Here is a 20416-nt window from a genome sequence, read left to right on the forward strand (position 1 = left end):
TCCCAAGACAGGTACAGCACGGGGTTAGATACAGAGTAAAGCTCCCTCTACACTGTCCCCATCAAACACTCCCAGAACAGGTACAGCACGGGGTGAGATACAGAGTAAAGCTCCCTCTACACTGTCCCCCATCAAACACTCCCAGGACAGGTACAGAACAGAGAAAAAAGCTCTCTCTTTCTTGCCTCATTGCACACCGGGTGGATACATTTACAATCTCCCTTTGCCTCTGGGAGGGTGAGTGGGGAGATGAGCACAGATGTCTTCGTGTGTCACTGCAGATGTGAGGTGGGATTCACTCGCAGAGACCGTCTGCCTGTAGCTGTTTGGAGGGCGAGTAGCGATCAGTCAGAGACACCACCTGGCTGTGGACTCGATGATGAAAACTCGAAGGCGAGGGCGAAACAAAGTCCAGCCCAGAATCAGAAGTGAAAGGTTACAGTGGGGTGAGAGGCTGTTTATAATTTCATTACTTGACCGTTTATTAACTTTAAATTATGACGTTGATTGAGAGGGGCAGTCAGAGGAGATAGGCGATGGTGTGGCAATTGGAGATAGTAATGCCACATCACGGGTGGTGGGGGGTTGGTTAGACCCTCTCTGGTGGGAGTCAGTTATTGCCTAGTACTCAGTTTGGGCTTATTTGCATCTTATCAGACGGTGCAGTCGCTTCACTTCCTCAATGGTGCAGTGTTGCTGCCTTTAAATTATAAAAAGCCCCAACCATTTCAGGAACTGCAGTAACAAAGTGAAAGTGAAAGAATCTTTGTGACGGAGAGAGCAGAATCAGGAGAGAGATTTCCTCACGGCAGGTAAAAATGCCTCACAAATAGCTGTGTTCCAGCTGTGAATTTTAAATTGTGTGTCACTTATCGCTTTGCGAGGCTCCTACTTGCCGACTGTTTGTGTCCCTGTGGTGCTGTTTAGAGATTTGTCAGCATTTAGCGAAATACTCGGAGCTTGTGGGCATTGGGGGAAAAAGGCTGCTGTTTCCTAGAATGTGTTGGATCTGACTCCATAACAAAACTGCTCCTCCCACGGTGCCAAACCAGCACAGAATTTCACAGCACAGTGGGAGGCCATTTGGCCCATTGTATCTATGCTGGGTCTTGGCAGGAACCATCTAATTAGTCATAGAAGTCATCTTGCAGAAGGAGACCATTTGGCCCATCGCGTCGGCACCGGCCCTCTGAAAGAGCATCCTACCTTGGGTCAGGCCCCCACTCTATCCCTGTAACCCAGTAACCCCCTCTTATCTTTTGGACACTAAAGGGCAATTTTGCTTGGCCAATCACGCAAGCCTGCACATGTGGGAGGAACCCGGAGCACGTGAAACTCCACACCGTCACCCACGGTCGGAGTCAGACCCCGGTTCCTGGTGCTGTGAGCTAACAGTGCTAACCTCTGTGCTACCGTGTCACCCTTGAGGATAATATATTGGTCTCGGGGTAAGTGCAGTGGTGGTGGCCTAGTCCTCCGGGTGCTCTGGTTCCTTCCACAAGTCCCGAAAGACATGCTGTTAGGTGATTTGGACATTCGGAATTCTCCCTCTGTGTACCCGAACAGGCGCCGAAGTGTGGCGACTAGGGGCTTTTCACAGTAACATCATTGCGGCGTTAATGTAAGCCTACTTGTGACAATAAAGATTTTTATTATTGTTATTATTCTAGTGACCCTGGGTAATGCTTTGGTGACCCGGGTTCGAATCCCACCACGGCAGATGTGAAATTTAAATTCAATAAAAATCCAAAATGATGACCATGAAACTACTGTTAATTGTGTTAGAAACCCATACCTTTAACACTTTTTAAGGAAGGAAATGCGCCATCCTTACCTTGTTTGGCCTACATGTGACTCCAGACCCTGTGAAATGGTCCACGGCAAGCCACTCAGTTTGAGGGCTATTAGGGATGGGGCAAAAAAGCTGTTCCAGCCCGTGATGCCCGCATTCCGTGAATTAATACAAATGAAAGTGCAGGATGATGCCTAGACTCTGAGGTTGAACTGCAAGGAGAGATTACACAAACAATATCCATCGAGAAACATGGATTCCAGTTCTTCTCCGATCCGTCTGCCCCTCACACCAAGAAACTTTCCTAACTTCAGTCTGTTCTCTCGTTATGCTCCTTGACATGGGTCACTCTGGGGGTGGGGGGGGAGGTGGGGGTGGGTGTCTCCTGGAGTCAAAGGTCCAAAGGCTGTTAATAAATATCGGTGATGGTTGTCTCAGTGCAAAGGTTGTTAAGTAGGAAGGTGTCGATGATGGGTGACTTACGGATGAGTGGAGTTTCCCAGGATCAGAATGGTTTGGGGAGCATACTTTGATTCCCTCCTGCTCTTGGTGGCTTTGCTACTCACAGCCTTGAACAGAAGAGCCAGTGGGGTGATGGTGGGAAGCACTTGTCTGTATTTTTTATTTGTTCTTGGGATGTGAAGGACTCTGGCTAGGCCCATCCCTAATTACCCGTTGAGAAGGTGGTGATGAACCAGATTCTTGAACCACTGCAGTCCATGTGGTGTAGGTACACCCACAGTGCTGTTAGGGAGGGAGTTCCAGGATTTTGGCCCATTGACATTGAAGGAATGGCCGATATATTTCCAAGTCAGGATGATGGGTGACTTGGGAGGGGAACCTCCAGGTGGTGGTGGCATTCCTAGGTGTCTGCTGCTCTTGTCCGTATAAAGGCTTCTCCCCTTTTCAGATCCCGAGCAACTTGTCATTTGTTCCTCCACTCGGTGCGATCCTGACACTGCTCTGTGATCTAACTAAATCCATAAACCCACCATTGCCCCATATCCCTCAATACCTTCGGGTAGCAAAACTATTATAGACAGGATGAATATTGAGAGGATGTTTCCCCCTGGGGAGGGGGGGCCCGGGGGGCGTATCGAGAACTAGGGTCCGTTGGGGGGGGGGGGGGGGGGGGGGGGGCGTATCGAGAACTAGGGTTCGTCGGGGGGGGAGACAGTTTCAGAATAAGGGAGTCTCCCATTGAAGATGGAGATGAGGAGGAATTTCTTCTCCCAGAGGCTGGTTAGTCTGTGGAATACCAAAACTGCACACAATACTCCAGGTGTGGTCTCAACAAGGCCCTGTATAACTGCAGCAAGACTTCCCTGTACTTGAATCCTCTCGCTATGAAGGCCAAGATACCATTTGCGTTCTTTACCACCTTTTGCACCTGCATGCTTACTTTCAGTGGCTGGTAAACAAGGACACCCAGATCTCATTACACACCCACCTCTCTCAGTTTAGCCATTCAGATAATAATCTGTCTTCCTGTTTTCCTACCAAAGTGGATACCCTCAAATTTATCCAAATTTTATTGGTTAGATATGGAACTCCAGAAGAGAGGTTCAGGCTGTGAGGTTCCTGAGAAAATTGTCATAGGGAGGACAAGGTATTGGAGGTGTTGGCAGACTTAAAATTGGGCAAATATCCAGGTCCGGATGAATTGTGTCCCAGGATGCTGTAGGAAGCGAGGGAGGAGATTGCAAGAGCTCTGACCCAAATTTTTAATTCCTCACTGGCCTCGGGGAAGGTGCTCGAGGACTAGAGAACAGCTAATGGTGGTCCCACAATTTAAAAAAGGTTATAGAGATACGCCAGTGAACTACAGACCAATGAGTGGTAGGGAAACTATTGAAAAAATTATAAAGGGGAGAATCTATCTCCACTTGGAGAGGTAAGGTTTGATCAGGAATAGTCAGCATGGCATTGTCATAGGGAGGTCATGCCTAATGAATTTCACTGAACTTTTTGAGGCTGTGACGAGGTGTGTAGATGAGGGTAGTGCAGTTGATGTAGTTTACATGGATTTCAGCAAAGCCTTTGACAAGGTCCCACATGGGAGACTTATAAAGAAGGCAAGTGCACAAGGGATTCAAAATTGGCTCAGCTATGGGAGACAGGGCGATGTCCGACTGCTTTAGTGACTGGAAGCCAGTGTCCAGTGGCATACCACAGGGATCTGTGCTAGGTCCCCTGTTGTTTGTCATTTATATAAATCACATAGATGACTATGTAGGAGGTAGGGTCAATACGTTTGCGAATGACACAAAGATTGGCTGGATAGTTAACAGTGAGGTTGAGTGTCTTGGGTTACAGGAAGATATAGACGGGATGGTCAAATGGGCAAAAAAGTGGCAGATGGAATTTAACCCTGAAAAGTGGGCGGCATGGTGGCGCAGTGGTTAGCACTGCTGCTTATGACGCTGATGACCCAGGTTTGATCCCGGCTCCTGTCTGTGTGGAGTTTGCACATTTTGCCGTTTCTGCGTGGGTTTCACCCCCACAACCCAAAGATGTGCAGGTTAGGTGGATTGACCACATTAAATTGCCCCTTAATTGGAAAAAAAAACAATTGGGTACTCTAAATTTATTTTAAAACACTATCCCTGAAAAGTGTGTGGTGATACACTTTGGAAGGAGTAATGTGATAAGGAAGTATTCAATGAATGGCCTGACATTGGGAAGTTCCAAGGAACAAAGGGACCGTTGCATGTTTGTCCATAGATCTGTGAAGGCAGAAGGGCAAGTTAGTAGGGGTGGTGAAAAAGGCATACGGGTTACTTGGCTTCACCAATTGAGGCATGGATCTTGTTACTAATGTGATTTGCCCATCTATATCTCCTTTTTTACATTTTCTCCCAAATTTACACCCAACACTAAACAATTATGAGTTATGAATGCAATGTCAATCCCCATATCAATAACAACAATCCCATCCTCCCACCAAACCCCAAACATTAGCCCGCATGTTAACATTAACAAATAACAAGGAATCAGGAATCACCCATGGTCACAGACAGCCCCTAACAGCCCCCGCCCCACACACACACACTTTATGCCCATGAATTTTAGAACCCCTCCATCCTTCCCCTCAGTTCAAATTTGATCTTCTCAAGAGTCAAGAATTGCAGCAGGGTGGAGAGGTTGATCTCCATCCCAACAGGATCCGCCTTCGGGCAATCAACGAGGTGAAGGCTACAACATCTGCCTCCCACCCGTTTACAATCCCGGCTGGTCTGACACCCTGAATATGGCCACCCGAGGGCCCAGGTCCAGTTTCACGTGTACCATTTTAGAGATTGCCCTGAAAAACCTCCTTCCAGTAATCCTCCAGCTTTGGACACGACCAAAACATATGAACATGGTTTGCGCCCTCCTCCCCGGCCACGTTCTTCTGCCCCCTCAAAGAGCCGGCTCATCCTTGCCCTTGTGAGGTGATCTCTATATACCACCTTCAGTTGTCTCACACCAGAACCCCTCCTCCATACCCTCGCCCAACTCTTCCTCCCACTTTGCCTTGAACCTATCCAGCCGTGCCTTCTCCTCTCCCAAAATAGCCCCGTAAACCACCAACACTAACTACCCCCTTCTCCACTCCCCCGTCGTCAGCACTTTAATCCCGGACTCCCTGAGCATTTCCCCGGGGCCGTTGGGAGCGGCGCTGTTGCTAGTGCTTTCAATCCCGACTCCCTAATTGCAGATGTTTCTTTATCAACACAACAATTTGGGGGTCTATATACAACCCCCACTGTCATTTTTCCCCCCTGGTGTTTCTCAGCTCTGCCCACAATGATTCCACATCTTCAGAGCTGATATCCTTCCTCACTGTTGCGTTAATTTCCTCTTTAAACAGCAATGTAACCCCACTGCCTTTTCCTTTTGTCTGTCCTTCCTAAGTACCGAATACCCCTGGATGTTCAGTTCCCACACCAGGGACGGGATTCTCCGACACCCCGCCGGGTTGGAGAATCGCCTGGGGCCGGCATCAATCCCGCCCCCGTCGTGTCAAGAATTCTCCGCCACCCGAGATTCGGCGGGGGCGGGAATCACACCGTGCCGGTGGGTGGGGCCCCCGCGGCGATTCTCCGGCCCACGATGGGCCGAAGTCCTGCCGCTGACAAGCCCCTCCCACCGGCGTGGATTAAACCACCTACCTTATTGGTGGCGTGGGCAGGCGCCGGGGTACTGGGGTGGGGGTGGGGGGGGGGGGGGGGGGGGGGTGATCTGACCCCGGGGGGTGCCTCCACTGTGGCCTGGCCCGCGATCGGGGCCCACCGATCGGCGGGCAGGCCTGTGCCATGGGGGCACTCTTTTTCTTCCGCCTTCACCATGGTCTTCACCATGGCGGAGGCGGAAGAGACCCCCTCCCCTGCGCATGCGCCGGTATGAAGTCAGCAGCCGCTGACGCTCCGGCGCATGCGCGGACTTATGCTGGCCGGCGAAGTCCTTTCGGCCCCGGCTGGCGTGGCGCCAAAGGCCGTTCACGCCAGCCGGCGGAGTGCGATCCACTCTGGCGCGGGCCTAGCACATCAATGTGAGGGCTTGGTCCCTAAACATAGAACATAGAACAGTACAGCACAGAACAGGCCCTTCGGCCCTCAATGTTATGCCGAACCATGATCACCCTACTCAAACCCACGTATCCACCCTATACCCGTAACCCAACAACCCCCCCCTTAACCTTACTTTTATTAGGACACTACGGGCAATTTATCATGGCCAATCCACCTAACCCGCACATCTTTGGACTGTGGGAGGAAACCGGAGCACCCGGAGGAAACCCACGCACACAGGGGGAGGACGTGCAGACTCCACACAGACAGTGACCCAGCCGGGAATCGAACCTGGGACCCTGGAGCTGTGAAGCATTTATGCTAACCACCATGCTACCCTGCTGCCCTAAAGATGCGGAGACTTCTGCACCTTTGGGGCGGCCCTACGCCGGAGTGGTTCACGCCACTCCAACACGCCGGGACCTCCCGCCCCGCCGGGTCGGGGAGAATACCGGGCCTGGTCACCTACAGCCATGTCTTCGTAAGCCCGACTATATCATAACCCATTTACGTCATGGGCGTGATTCTCCGCCCCCCCCCACGCCGGGTGGGAGAATCGCAGGAGTGCCGGGCGATTCACGCCACGCCTCCCTGGCACCCGCACGCGATTCTCCCACCCACCCCCCAAAACGGCGTGTCGTGTTTTGCGATAGGCCGCTCGGAGAATCACCGCTCCGGTCGAGCGGCGATTCTCCGGCCCGGATGGGCTGAGCGGTCTGCCTAATCCGACCGGTTCACGCCAGCGCCAACCACACCTGGTGGCTGCCGGCGTGAACAGCGCGCGACCGCTGCGTGTGGGGCCTGTGGGGTGTGGAGGGAGGATCGAGCACCTCAGGAGGGGTCTGGTCCGCGATCGGTGCCCACGGTGTGTGATCGGTGCGTCTCTGAAAGACGCACTCTTTTCCCTCCGCCGTCCCGCAAGATAAATGCTCCATATCTTGCGGGGCACCCGCGGGGAGGACGGCAACCGCGCATGCGCGGGTTGGCGCTGGCCAACCTGAGCATGCGCGGGTGACGTCATTCAGGCGGCGCCGCTTTGACGCGAGCGCCAAGAACCGGCGCGTGAGATTGAAGTGGCGCCACTCCTCGCCCCCTGGGGGTGGGAGAATAGGGGGCGAGGAGCCGCCTCCGACGCCGGAGTGAAACACTCCGGTTTTCACTCTGGCGTCGGCACTTTGTCTCCCTTTGGGAGAATCGCACCCCATATGTGTGATTAATGTATGCACAATATTGCAAATGCTCTGTGCATTAAGGCACAAAACCTTGAGGCTTGTCTTTTTAACATTCCTTGTTCTGTTCCCATTGTTTTTTACAGTGGCCCTGTTTGATTCCTGCCTATCACTTTTCTTATTCCCCTTTCTGTCTTTTGTTTTTGTCCCTGTTTTGCCCTACTCCCACTCTTTGCTTAGGTTCCCATCCCCCTGCCATTTTAGTTCAAACCCTCCCCAAACACTCCAGCAAGTAATCTCCCGAGGACATCAGTCCTGGTGTTGCCTTTTCTGTGGCTCTGCTCTAACTACGACAATCAGTGAGTTTGCCCTCCTTTCTTTTGATATCTATATTCTAATGCTCAGAGTCACCAGGTATCAAATGATACCACCACAAGGTTCAACCGGCTATCGATCAAAGAGCCAAACACCAGTTTGTTAGTTCAAGGTCAAGGGTACTTTATTTACACACACAATTGGTCATGCAGCATACACTACTAGTTAACTACACCTATCGTCTAAGACAACCTGTATTTAACTTCAGCCACCCAGCTTAGGTCAGAGGAACAGTGGCCGCTGTACGATTCTGGATCTATCGAGTCTGGAGAAGTAACTGCTGCTCAGCTAGGCTCATCCATCTGGTAGCGGGCGTTGAACTTGGACTTGCTTCTGGTGTTGCTACAATTGGAGATGGCCGTAGCCGGGGCACCAGGTCCAAAAGAAGAAGAACATATGGCGGACTCTCTTCTTATGCTTGGGGGTTTTCATGCTCTTTTGGGCGGTCCTTCAGTTTGGACCCCACTAATTGGGTGATCTCTGATCACTGTGTTCGATTCCTAACCAATAAATGGGCGGGGGCCTGGATGGCTGGGCGTGTCCCAAGCGGTCACTGACCCCGTTGATTACGCTTCCCTAGAACAGGGAGTGGCATCGAAATGTCTGGGACTGTACTGGTCGCTCGAGTACCAGTCCTTTGCTTTGGTAGAGATGGGCCATCAAATGCTAATCAGCCCATCAAAATACTAATTGGTCGGAGTTTCGATACCGTCTGGACTCCTTGCTTGCAAATATACATTTCAGACTGTGAGCCTGCCTGAATCTTGCTTTGTCCATTTTCCCCGCTGTGCTTTGCGAGTTTCTCTGTTCCTGGTTGTAAGTGGCCATCCCAGATGGCAACACTGGTTCTGCCTAGGTGCAACCCATCCAATTTGTACTGGCCACACCTCCCCCAGAACCGGTCCCAATGTCCCAGGAACCTGAAATACTCCCCCTGTACCATCTGTTTAACTACATATTCCTCTGATATATCTTGCTATTTATACTCAGATTAGCACATGGCACTGATAGTAATCCTGAGATCACTACCCTTGCGGTCCTACTTTTCAACATACTTCCTCTATTCCGCTTTTAGGACCTCATCCCTTTTTTACCTAGGCCATTGGTACCAATGTGTACCACGTCCAATGGCTGGTCACCCTCCTCTTCCAGAATGTTCTGTAGCCACTCTGACACATGCTTGACCCTAGCATCAGGGTGCCAACATACCATCCTGGAGTCTTGTTTGCGGCCACAGAAACACCTATCTGTTCCCCTTACAATTGAATCGCCTATAACTCTTGCATTCCCACACTTTTAACTCTCCCGTGCGGCAGAGCCAACCACGGTGCAACAAATTTGGCTGTTGCTGTTTTCCCCTCAGACATCATTCCCCTCAACAATATTCAAAGTGGTCTATCTGTTTTGCAGGGGAGTTGCCACAGGAGATTCCTGCACTGCCTGCCTAGTCCCCTTGCTCCACCTGGTGGTCACCCATTCTTTACTGCCCATGGAGTCTGAGCCTACATTGTTACCATAGCTCTATATATGCTATCAACGATACTGTCTGCTTCGCGGATGATGCTCCACAGTATCCCAGCATCCGCCCTAGCTACGAAACCCAGGCTTGCAGAAGTTTCAGCTGGAGACACTTGATGCACACATGCTGGCCCAAAGCACTGGAAATGTTCCTGGCTTCCCACATAGAGCAGGATCAGTAGACCACGACTTTGCGCTCTCCTAGTTTTGACTTGCCCCTTTAAAGTAAACCTTTTGAAGTGTCCTTCTTCCCTGTTCCTTTTTACTGCAGAATATAGCCCTTGCCCCTTTAAAGTAAACCTTTTGAAGTGTCCTTCTTCCCTGTTCCTTTTTACTGCAGAATATAGCCCTTACAAACTATGAACCCCAAAATAAAGACCTTACAAACTATTAACCACAAATCCCCCTTCAATTATCGAAATTCCAAGGAATACAAGTCTAGTTTGTGTTTAATTCCTCTTCCTAATTTAACACCTAGAGTGTTGGTATAATTCTGGTAAATCTGTGTTCCCTCCATGGTCAGTATATCCTTCCTGAGGTATGGGACGCAGATCTGTTCACACTGACTCCGGGTGTGGTCTGACAAGGACTTTGTGTAGCTGAGCTGTGACTTCAATCCCCTGGTATTCTAGTTCTCGAGGTAGAAAGATGAGCTTTACATTATCCTTTTAAGTTATTTTCTGTACCTCGGGACATAGGGAATAGGAGCTGGATCAGACCATGTGAGCCTGCCACACCATTCAGCTGGATCATGGCTGATCATCTATCATAAGGGGCAATTTTAGTGTGGCTAATCCACCTACCCAGTACATCTTTGAGTTATGGGGGTGAGTCCCTCGCAGACATGGGGTGAGTGTGCAAACTCCACACAGACAATAACCCAGGGCTGGGATTGAACCGGGCCTTCGGCACCTTGAGGCAGCAGATCTAACCACTGCACCACCGTGCTACCATCCCCGGACATTTTAATGATGTGGACCTGGACCCCACACTGCCTTTAAGTCCCTTTTTAGCTCCACTGTTTAAAGAATTTCACCATTTAAGATGCTACTAAGTGCCGTGGAGATATGATTTGATTCTCCCTTGTTGGAGATGGTCATTGGCTGGTACTTGGGTGACACAAATGTTACTTACCGATTGTCTGCACAAGCCTAGATGTTTTCTGAGTCATCCTGCATGTCGAAGAGGACAGTTTCGGGATCTGGGAAATCACAAATAGTGATAAAGTGATTTTGTTCGTCCCGAGGTGGCAAAGTCTGGCGATACATAAATGCACATCTCTCGTTTCTTCCAGATCTCGCACCCTGCTTCCTTGCTACCTGGCTGGGAACCTCTACGCTATCAGCAGCAATGGCCCAGTGCCTGAGCGATGATGAGAATGGAGCAGCCGAGGGAAGCGTTTTTGAAGTAGAACTGACGTGCGGTGTCTGTATGGAACTCTATCGGGAGCCTGTGCGTCTGCCCTGTGAGCATAGCTTCTGCGGCGCTTGCATCGAGCAGGTCTTTGAGACTGTGGAGGTGGGGGAGGATTATCGGTGTCCCGTATGCAGAGAGTCCTACCCAAACAGGCCAGTCATGTCGAAGCATCTCGTCCTAGTACGGCTGGTGGAGGCCTACAGCAAGATGATGAAAGATAAACGGTGTTATACACAGCCAGGTAAAGCACAATTTCCCTTACCTTTTTTATTGCCCCTCCTCACCCAGATCGGATCCTTCAATAATTGAGGTTCAGTTGGTTGCATTTCCCACAACCTTGGAGTCAGCAAGTTGTTGAATCGAGTCTCCCTCCAATGATTGGGACCGTGAACCAGGTTGACTTTCCCAGTGCCAGTACTGAGGGAGTCCTGCAGTGTCGGAAGATCATTACTGAGATGGTGCAGCAGTGTCTGACGGTCGGTACTGAGGAAGTGCCGAAGGTCGGTGCTGAGGGAGTGCCGAAGGTCGGTGCTGAGGGAGTGTCGAAGGTCGGTGCTGAGGGAGTGCCGAGGGTCGGTGCTGGGGGAGTGCCGAGGGTCGGTGCTGAGGGAGTGCCGAGGGTCCGTACTGAGGGACCATGGAGGGTCCGTACTGAGGGAGCGTGGCAGGGTCTGTACTGAGGGAGCGTGGCAGGGTCTGTACTGAGGGAGCGTGGCAGGGTCAGTCCTGAGGGAGCGTGGCAGGGTCAGTCCTGAGGGAGCGTGGCAGGGTCAGTAATGAGGGAGCACCGCAGGGTCAGTAATGAGGGAGCATCGCAGGGCCAGTACAGGGCGAGAATCAGAAAGTCAGTACTGAGGGTACACTGCATTGTTGATGGGTCAGTAGTGAGGGAGCGTTGCACTGTTGGATGGTCAGTACTGAGAAAGTGCTGCAGTGTCAGAGAGGTCAGCACTTGGGGAGTGCGAAATTGCCAGAGGTTCACTACTGAGGTAGCGTTGCATTGCTGGAGGGTCCGTACTGAGTAGCTGCACTGTCGGAAGGACAGTATTGTGGAGGCTCCGCACTGTCAGATAGTCAGTACTGCAGGAGTGCCGCACTGTCGGAAGGTCAGTACTGCGGGAGTGCTGCACTGTCAGATGGTCAGTACTGCGGGAGCGCCGCACTGTCGGAAGGTCAGTACTGAAGGAGTGCTGTAGTGTTGCATATTCCTGGGAGGTGGATGCCGCAGGCATGACCAGAATTAATTGCCCATCCCTAATTGCCCTTTAAATTGACTGGCGGTTAAGAGTTAACCACATTGCAGATGGTCAGGTATTGCAAGTTGGTCAGACTGGGTAAGGATGGCAGACTTCCTTCCCTTATGGAACCACACGTGTTACGATAATGGAAACATGGGGCTTGGTATTTTATTACAGATATACTAGCTGATTAGTTGAAATTCCCTAGCTGCCATGGTGAAATTTGAAATCTGCTGTCTGCAGTTTTAGTCAAGGTCTCTGGATTACCAGTCCAGTAACGTAACTTGGGCTGCAGGGTGGCTCAGTGGTCAGCACTGCTACCTCACAGTGCCAGGGACCCGGGTTCGATTCCGACCTCAGGTGACTGTCTTTGTGGAGTTTGCACTTTCTCCCCGTGTCTGCGTGGGTTTTTTCCAAGTGCTCTGTTTTCTTCCCACAGTCCAAATACTGTATATGCATGTTAGATGGATTGACTATGCTAAATTGGCCCGAGATGGAGTTACGGGGGTAGTGTGCTCTTTCAGAGGGCTGGTGCAGAATCAATGGGCCAAATAACCTCCTGCACTGTAGCGATTTTATGATAACCACTAGGTTACCATCCAGAAGGACAATGGCAACAGATACATAGGAACTTCACCATCTGGACATTCCCTTCCAAGCCACTCACCATTCTGACTTGGAAATATATCAACTGTTCCTTCACTGTCACTGGGTCAAAATCATGGAACTCCCTCCCTAACAGCACTGTGGATATACCTGTACCTCGGGGACTGCAGTGGTTCAAGAAGCCAGTTCACCACATTCTCAAGTACAACTAGGGATTGGAAGTAAATGTTGGCCGAGCCAGCGACGCATACATCATGTAAATTAATTGATAAAAAAGTCCACAGTACTGTTAGGAATAGAGTTCCATGATGTTGACCCAGCAACAGTGAAGGAATGGCTGATGTATTTCCAAGTCAAAATGATAAGTGACTTGGAGGGGAATGTCCAGGTGGTGAAGTTCCTATGTATCTGTTGCCCTTGTACTTCTGGATGGTAGCAACCATGGGTTTGGAAGATGCTGCCTAAGGAACCTTGGCGAGTTACTGCAGTGCATCTTGTAGATGATGCACATGGCTACCATTGTGCGTTGGTGGTGAAGGGATTGAATATTTGTGGATGGAATGACGATCAAGCGGGGCTGCTTTGTTCTGGATGGTGTCGAGCTTCTTGAATGTTGTTCGAGCTGCACTCATCCAGGCAAGTGGAGAGTATTCCATCACACTCCTGACTTGTGCCTTGCAGATGATAGACAGGCTTCAGGGATCCAGGAGGTGTGTTACTTCATGTCTGTCCCTATCTGTGTTTGATATTTCACTTCATTTTTTGTATTGAGAATTCTCTTTTCATCTCCCTCTCTCTCCAGAGGAGGCGGGGGATTTCCATGATGCCACCGAGGGCCCCTTAGGAGCGAGGGGCTGCCGGCTTCATCATGAAGAAGTGGTGACTCATTTATGCTTCGAGGAGTGGGAGCTCCTGTGCCCCTTGTGCGTATCGAGCGATTGCCACAAGGACCACACCGCCAAACCACTGATGGAGATTACCAAAGATTGGAAGGTAAAGGACAGTCAGGGGATCCTACAGGCTCCGGGAGTACATCGGTGGGGAATATTTGCTAATGAGTATAATGCTTATATTAGTTTGCCTCATTATTCTGTTCAAGTTGAGTGTGGGTGATGCTTGGGAGGGGGTTTAGTGCTGTCTGTGTGTTGCCTTAGTGCTGTGCCTGTGCTGCATTGATGTATCTTATGTGCACCGTTACCTCCATGTTTCTTTTGAGTTTTCCCTGAGGTCGTGTCGGCTTTTGTGCTTTGTTCACTCATGATTTCAGTGCCGTGCTGCACAGCGTTACGTTGGGATTTGTGTGCTGCAACCATGCAGCGTTTGTGCAGTTTGCACGTCCCAGTGTTCGTTTGATTGACATCTCCGCAAAGTACCTCAGGATAACAAAGGCACTCCACTAATACAAACTGTTGTTTTATAAAATGAAAGTCTTTCATTCTCTGAGCAGAAGATGCTGCCAGATATTGTTGAGGGTTTGGAAGAAACTCACGCAAAGTTGTCTGTACAGATCTTGCAGTACACGGAGCTGGAGGAGAAAGCAAAGGTGAGATGATCCTTGTTTGTTACCTCTGCCATTAAAAGCCATGTTTATTGGTCCGTCTGAAAAAAGATACATCTCTAAAACTAATGAACCGCTTTCAGTGAAACTTGGTACAGAGGTTCGATACGGCCCAGGAAGAACTGATTGGTTGTTGGTTCAGATGTGGATCCTGGTACATTATAAATTGATGATTCAGAGAGGAGAGGGGTTTTGATTACTTTTTCTTTTGCAATGTTTTGATTTGTTTGATTTTTGAATGTTTTTGATTGTTTTCAAATGTTGTGGATTGCTTCAGGGCTATGCTGGAATTTGTCATTGCAGAGTTTTCAGAGCAGGTTGCTGGAAATGGATAGAACTGCAAAATCCATAGAGATTTGGATCGTTACCAGTACATAAAATTTGTAATATATCTGAAATGGTGAAGGGAAACCTGGTTGTAAATTCTACTAACATGTTTTATGGGGCACAAAGATCAGCTAGAAGTGCATTAATTGTTAGTATGTAGTTCTAACGTTGAGTTAGAACAGTGTGGCGGAGGTATGTGCTTTGTTGATTGTCTGCTTCACTTGTCTCATCTGCGACTTTAAACCATAATTCAAGCTCTACTGTGCTCAATACACAGGTCACACATGCTCCCAAGTGTTGCTAATCCAAAAGCCCTGAGTTTGATTAAGCATGGTAGCATGAATGTGAAATTGGCTGAGTGATCAGAAACAGAGAGTAGTGGTGAATGGTGGTTCTTGAGACTAGAGGAAGATTTACAGGGGAGTTCCCCAGGTCATAGGAACCCTGCTATATATTACTGGCCTAGACTTAGGTTACTGGCTGCAATATCTAAATTTAGAGATTTGCATGTGCTGTGAACTTTGAGGAGGAGTGTAGAACTTCAAAAGGCACAGACAGGTTGGTAGAATTGGCAGTTACTTGACAGATGAAATTCAATGCCGAGAAGTGTGAAGTGATTCATTTTGGAGTCGCAGATGACTCCTGCACAGAAAAGACGCTTTGGCCCATTTGTCTGTGCCGGTCAAAAACAACCACCTAAGTATTCTAATCCCATTTTCCAGCACTTGGCCCATAGCCTTTGATGCCTTAGCATCTCAAGTGCACATATAAATACTCAAATGTTATGAGGGTCCCTGCCTCCACCACTCTTTCAGGCGGCGAATTCCAAACTCCTCAGTAAGAAAGATTTTCCTCACATCCCCTCTAAGCCTCCTGCTCCGTACCTCAAATCAATACCCCCTGGTCATTGATCCCTCCACCAACGGGAAAGTTTTTTTCCTGTCTATCTATGCCTCTCATAATTTTATCCATCTCAATCATGTCCCTCCCATCAGGGCTAATTTAGCACAGTGGGCTAAATAGCTGGCTTTTAAAGCAGACCCAGGCAGGCCAGCAGCGCGGGTTCAATTCCCGTATCAGCCTCCCCGAACAGGCGCCGGAATGTGGCGATAGGGGCTTTTCACAGTAACTTCATTTGAAGCCTACTTGTGACAGTAAGCGATTTTCATTTCACAACTCGAGTCTATCCAATCTCTCTTCATAACTAAAACTCTCCAGGCAACATCCTGATAAATCTCCTCTGACCCTTTTGAGTGCTATCACATGGATAGACAATATAAAATAAGGGTAAAATTCTTAAGGGTGTGCTGGAGCAGAAGGACCTAGGTGTATATGTGCATAGATCATTGAATGTGGCAGGATAGGTTGAGAACGTGGTTAATAAAGAAAATAGTATACTGGGCTTTAGAAATAGGAACATAGACTACAAAAGCAAGGAAATTATGATCAACCTGTTCAGCCTCAACTGGAACACTGCATCCAGTTCCGAGCACCACATTTTAGGAAGGATGTGGAGGCATTAGAAAGGGTGCAGAAAAGATTCATGAGAATGGTTTCAAAGATGAGGAGATTCAGCTACACAGATAGATTGGAGAAGCTGGGGCTGTTCTTCTCTGGGGAAGAGAAGGTTGAGAGGGGATTTATTTGACCAGAATGTTCCAAATTGTGATGGGTGTAGTTTGGGTAGATAGGGAGATACTGTTCCCGCTGGTGGAGGGGCGCAAACCAGAGGACACAGATTTAAGGTAGTGGAGTAGCTACTACTAAGGTATTTAAGGTAAGATGTAGAGTAGCAAAGTAAAGACACTCTCAATGCCTATTTGTAGGTAAATCAAGCAAACATTATCACCAGTATACATACAGGGGAGTGACCTCTGCTATGCCTGGGAGGCGCCTCAGCTTTCGTTCAGGGTATGAATTTATTGTCGTATTTGTTCAGCCAGCTGCCTGTTTCAACATATAGCCTCCTTTGTTCTCCATAGTTCTCGTAGACCATAAGACATAGGAGCAGAAGCAGGCCATTCAGCCCATCGAGTCTGCTCCACCATTCAATGAGATCTTTGTGATCTGGGGCTGGATTCTCCGTTGCGAGTCTCCTCCTCCTCCTCCTCCCCCCCCCATTTCCCCCGTCGATGGCGAGAGCGGCACATTTAGCCGCTCTGTTCGCTAGCAATATGTTGAATTCAACAATTTTGAGGGGGGTCCTTCAAAATATTAGCTAAAATATACTGGAAAATAAAATGATTCTTGAAAATTATTGAATTTGTAGAAATATGAGTAAGTTATAAAATTAGTCCTCCAGAGTTAACTGACTGACTGTGGTGGTTTAAATGTGCACAGGGTGAGATCTCGGAAGCCAAGGATAAGACCAAGGACCAGATTGACCGCCTGATCGAGTTCCTACAGAATGAGAAGGAACGGCTGATGATCGACATGCAACATGTTGGGAATAGCCACCTGGACTCCATCCACGGACTGCAGGCTCGGACCACTCACAAGCTGGAGGACTGCAAGAACACAATTGGCTCATTTCAGGAGGCATCCAGGGTCCAGGACGACTTTACTTTTGTCAAAGTACGACTTTCCCTTGGTCCACGGATTCAGTCTTGTGATCTGTTTCTGTTTCTGTCTCTTTATGACTCTGTTTTGTCTCCTCTAGAAATGTGTCCTATTCTGTTCACGAATCTCTCCTATGTGTCCCTGTGGTCTAGTTTAGAGTGCTATATTTTCATGGCTATATTCCGTCTGTCTCTCCATGTTTCAGCTCAACTGTCATTTTTAATTATTTCTACGATTATCTGTGGATTCCTGGTATTAGACCTCCATCCCGCCCCACGTCATTCCCAACTCTCTTACAGTGGTGGAGCAGAGGGAAGGCAGGCAAACTGCCTACAGACATCATGAATGTGCTTGGAGCTGGGCAACGCTCTCCTCATCTCTCTCGTTCTCCCCGTCTCACTTGTTCTCCCCGTCTCTCTTTCTCTCTCTCTTCCCCGGGTGGGCAGTGTGAGCGGTTGGTGGGTATCTCTGCTAGGGACCATGTATAAATATGTATATGAATAATTCTAGATGAAGATAGTAATGTATCATTCTTTGCATTGCAGGATATGATGGATTTTATGCAGAGGTAAGATTCCTCATATATGTATAGTCAGGGAATGAGATAGTTAGGTAGGGAGTATCAGGGACTGGGATATAGATTGGGAGAACAGGAAATGTGTGAGTTAACACAGAACATCAAGAATGGGTGAGTTAATAGGGGAGAGCAGGAATCGGGAGAGAGACAGAGGGGTAAAAGCAGGGCATGCCGAGTTGGACTGTGGTATTATCCGCTGCCGTTTCCGGAGGGGGCGTGGGAAAGGTGGCAGAGCTGGAAAATTCAAAAGTGGTTTAACAAGGGCGGAATATCCCTGATCGACTGCCCCACCCCCACCAATGATGTACCAGGAATCCCATTTGCATAGATTTAAATATAATTAGCACGATTTACACCTAGTGTCCCACTCCATTGCCCCGTCCCCTCACGCCAACGTGAAACACAACTGTCCCGTCCCCCCACCCCACCCAATGACTTGCATCTGGTGAGCAGAACCCTCCAGAGACACGCAGATGAGTGCAGCCTACAGCCCCCGGAGGGGAGATTTATCCTGCAGAGGCCATATTCCGTGAGGCTGTTGTTGTGGGTGGGTTGGTGGCAGTGGGTGGGGGGGAATTCTGGGAGGTTTTAAAGCTGGGGTGTCCCTTTTAAAAGCCTGATAGGCCGGGCATTAAATCGTGAGACCTGCCCCTTAACCTTTCTTCCAATGAGTGGCTAAGTAAATGGCGGAGGAAGCCAGCCTTGGGGCCGGCAGCTTGCACCCCACCCTGCCCTGTTTTCCACCGAGAGAGTGGCAGAGAAGCACAAGCGTGGCAGCTTTTTCAAAACCGTTCCAAGTTTTTTTTCATAAACCGAATCCAATACGTGAAGCTGCCACACCTGGAATCTGAGTGATGTCAGTCAGATTGGAAAGGAGTCTGGGAGACGAGCCGACATTGTCGGCTGGATTATTCACACTGCCTCAGATCAAACCAGTGATCCGCGTAGACGTCAAATGGGTTTTGAGGAACGAGGCTCAAGTGGAGCATAAACAACAGTACAGAGCAGATGGTCGAATGGCCTGTTTCTGGGGTGGGAAGTGGGAAGAAGCAATGTAATTCTCTGTAATTGTTGAATTACTATACATCACGGTCTTGTATTCAGAGGAGACACTGCCATCTCACCCACTTCTTTACATTTGATCTGACAGGATGGAATCACTGGTAATCTCCCCAGATGATGAGATTGTTCACCCCACCCTGAATTTCAATGGAATCCATTTACCTTCAGTACTTGAAAAGTGGGTAACCGAAGATGCCAAAGAAGACTCCGACGATGACGATGATGATGAAGATTCCTATTAATTGCAGAATATATTTTATTGAAACCAGAATCATGAGAATTTAACGCCGAGCATCCTGGCTCAACACTAATTCCATATTGTAAATTCTGCTTAATTCTGTGTAGTCACTACTGTACTGCACCAGGGATATTCGCCGATGAATGTTCAGCTCCATTGCCACTGCTCAAATTCTAAAACAGTCCATGTTCAAATGCAGCAAGACCTGGACAACATTCAGGCTTGTGCTGATCTTTGGCAAGTAACATCTGTGCTACACAAGTGCCAGGCAATGGCCATCTCCAGCAAGAAAGAATCTAACCATCTCTCTGACATTCAGTGGCCTTGCCATTACTGAATCTCTCCACTTTCACCATCCTGAGGGGTTATCATTGACCTGAAACTGAACTGGACCAGCCACATCGATATTGTGGCTCCAAGAGTAGGTTAAGAGGCTGGGAATTCTGCAGAACGTAACTCGCCACCAGATTCCCCCCAAAGCTTGTCCACCATTTACAAGGCCCAAGTCTGAGAAACTCTGCACTATTTAGGACAAGGCAGCCCCGCTTGATTGGCAGCCCATCCACCACCATCAATATTCACTCCCTCCACTACCGACGCACAGCGGCAGGACTGTGTGGCGTCTACATGATGCATTGCAGCAACTCGCCAAGGTTCCTTCAACAGCACCTCCCACTCCTGTGACCCTAGCACCAAGGATAAGGACAGCAAATACCAGGGAAGTTGCCCTCCAAGCCACCACCCTGACTTGAAAATATCTTGTCCATTCCTTCACTGTCGCTGGGCCAAAATCCTGGAACTCTCTTCCTAACAGCACAATGGATGGCCCTATACTACATGGACTGCAGTCGTTCAAGAAGGCAGCGTACCACCACCATCTCAAGGTTTACTCTATCTAACCCATGCTGTATCTGTCCTGGGAGTGTTTGATGGGGACAGTGTAAAGGGAGCTTTACTCTGTATCTAACCCTGTACTGTACCTGTCCTGGGAGTGTTTGATGGGGACAGTGTAAAGGGAGCTTTACTCTGTATCTAACCCCGTGTTGTACCTGGCCTGGGAGTGTTTGATGGGGACAGTGTAAAGGGAGCTTTACTCTGTATCTAACCCCGTGTTGTACCTATCCCGGGAGTATTTAATGGGGACGGTGTAGAGGGTGCTTTACTCTAATTCATGGGGTGTTGATGCTAAAATTGAGCCCAAGTTGGAAAGGATTCCATGTACCGTGCGAATATCCCTCCCCTTCTGAAGATCACTGAACCATAAAAATAGTCTCCCTGTGTAAATTATATATTGTTGTGTCATAATTAAATTGAGATTGAGTGTTCCAACTTGTTTGAATATAAGACCTGCACCTAATCAAGTAGCTCAGGGATGTATAGAAAGCAAATATTTCAATATGATCTAGAAGCTGGAGTCTAATCGAGGGG

General features: G+C 49.0%; 1 protein-coding gene across 1 annotated transcript; it reads left to right on the top strand.

The window, feature by feature from the left end:
• The first annotated feature begins 697 nt into the window (after window positions 1–697).
• Window positions 698–19887, top strand: LOC119975281 (E3 ubiquitin-protein ligase TRIM39-like). The gene is made up of 7 exons (XM_038814995.1): window positions 698–812; window positions 10702–11064; window positions 13470–13660; window positions 14115–14210; window positions 16893–17126; window positions 17657–17679; window positions 18839–19887. The coding sequence occupies exons 2-7, from the start codon at window positions 10758–10760 to the stop codon at window positions 18990–18992; spliced, it is 1005 nt and encodes a 334-aa protein (XP_038670923.1). The 5' UTR covers window positions 698–812; window positions 10702–10757; the 3' UTR covers window positions 18993–19887.
• The last annotated feature ends 529 nt before the right edge of the window (window positions 19888–20416 follow it).

The sequence above is a fragment of the Scyliorhinus canicula genome, chromosome 12 (genome assembly GCF_902713615.1).
Source record: "Scyliorhinus canicula chromosome 12, sScyCan1.1, whole genome shotgun sequence".
Lineage (NCBI taxonomy): Eukaryota > Metazoa > Chordata > Chondrichthyes > Carcharhiniformes > Scyliorhinidae > Scyliorhinus > Scyliorhinus canicula.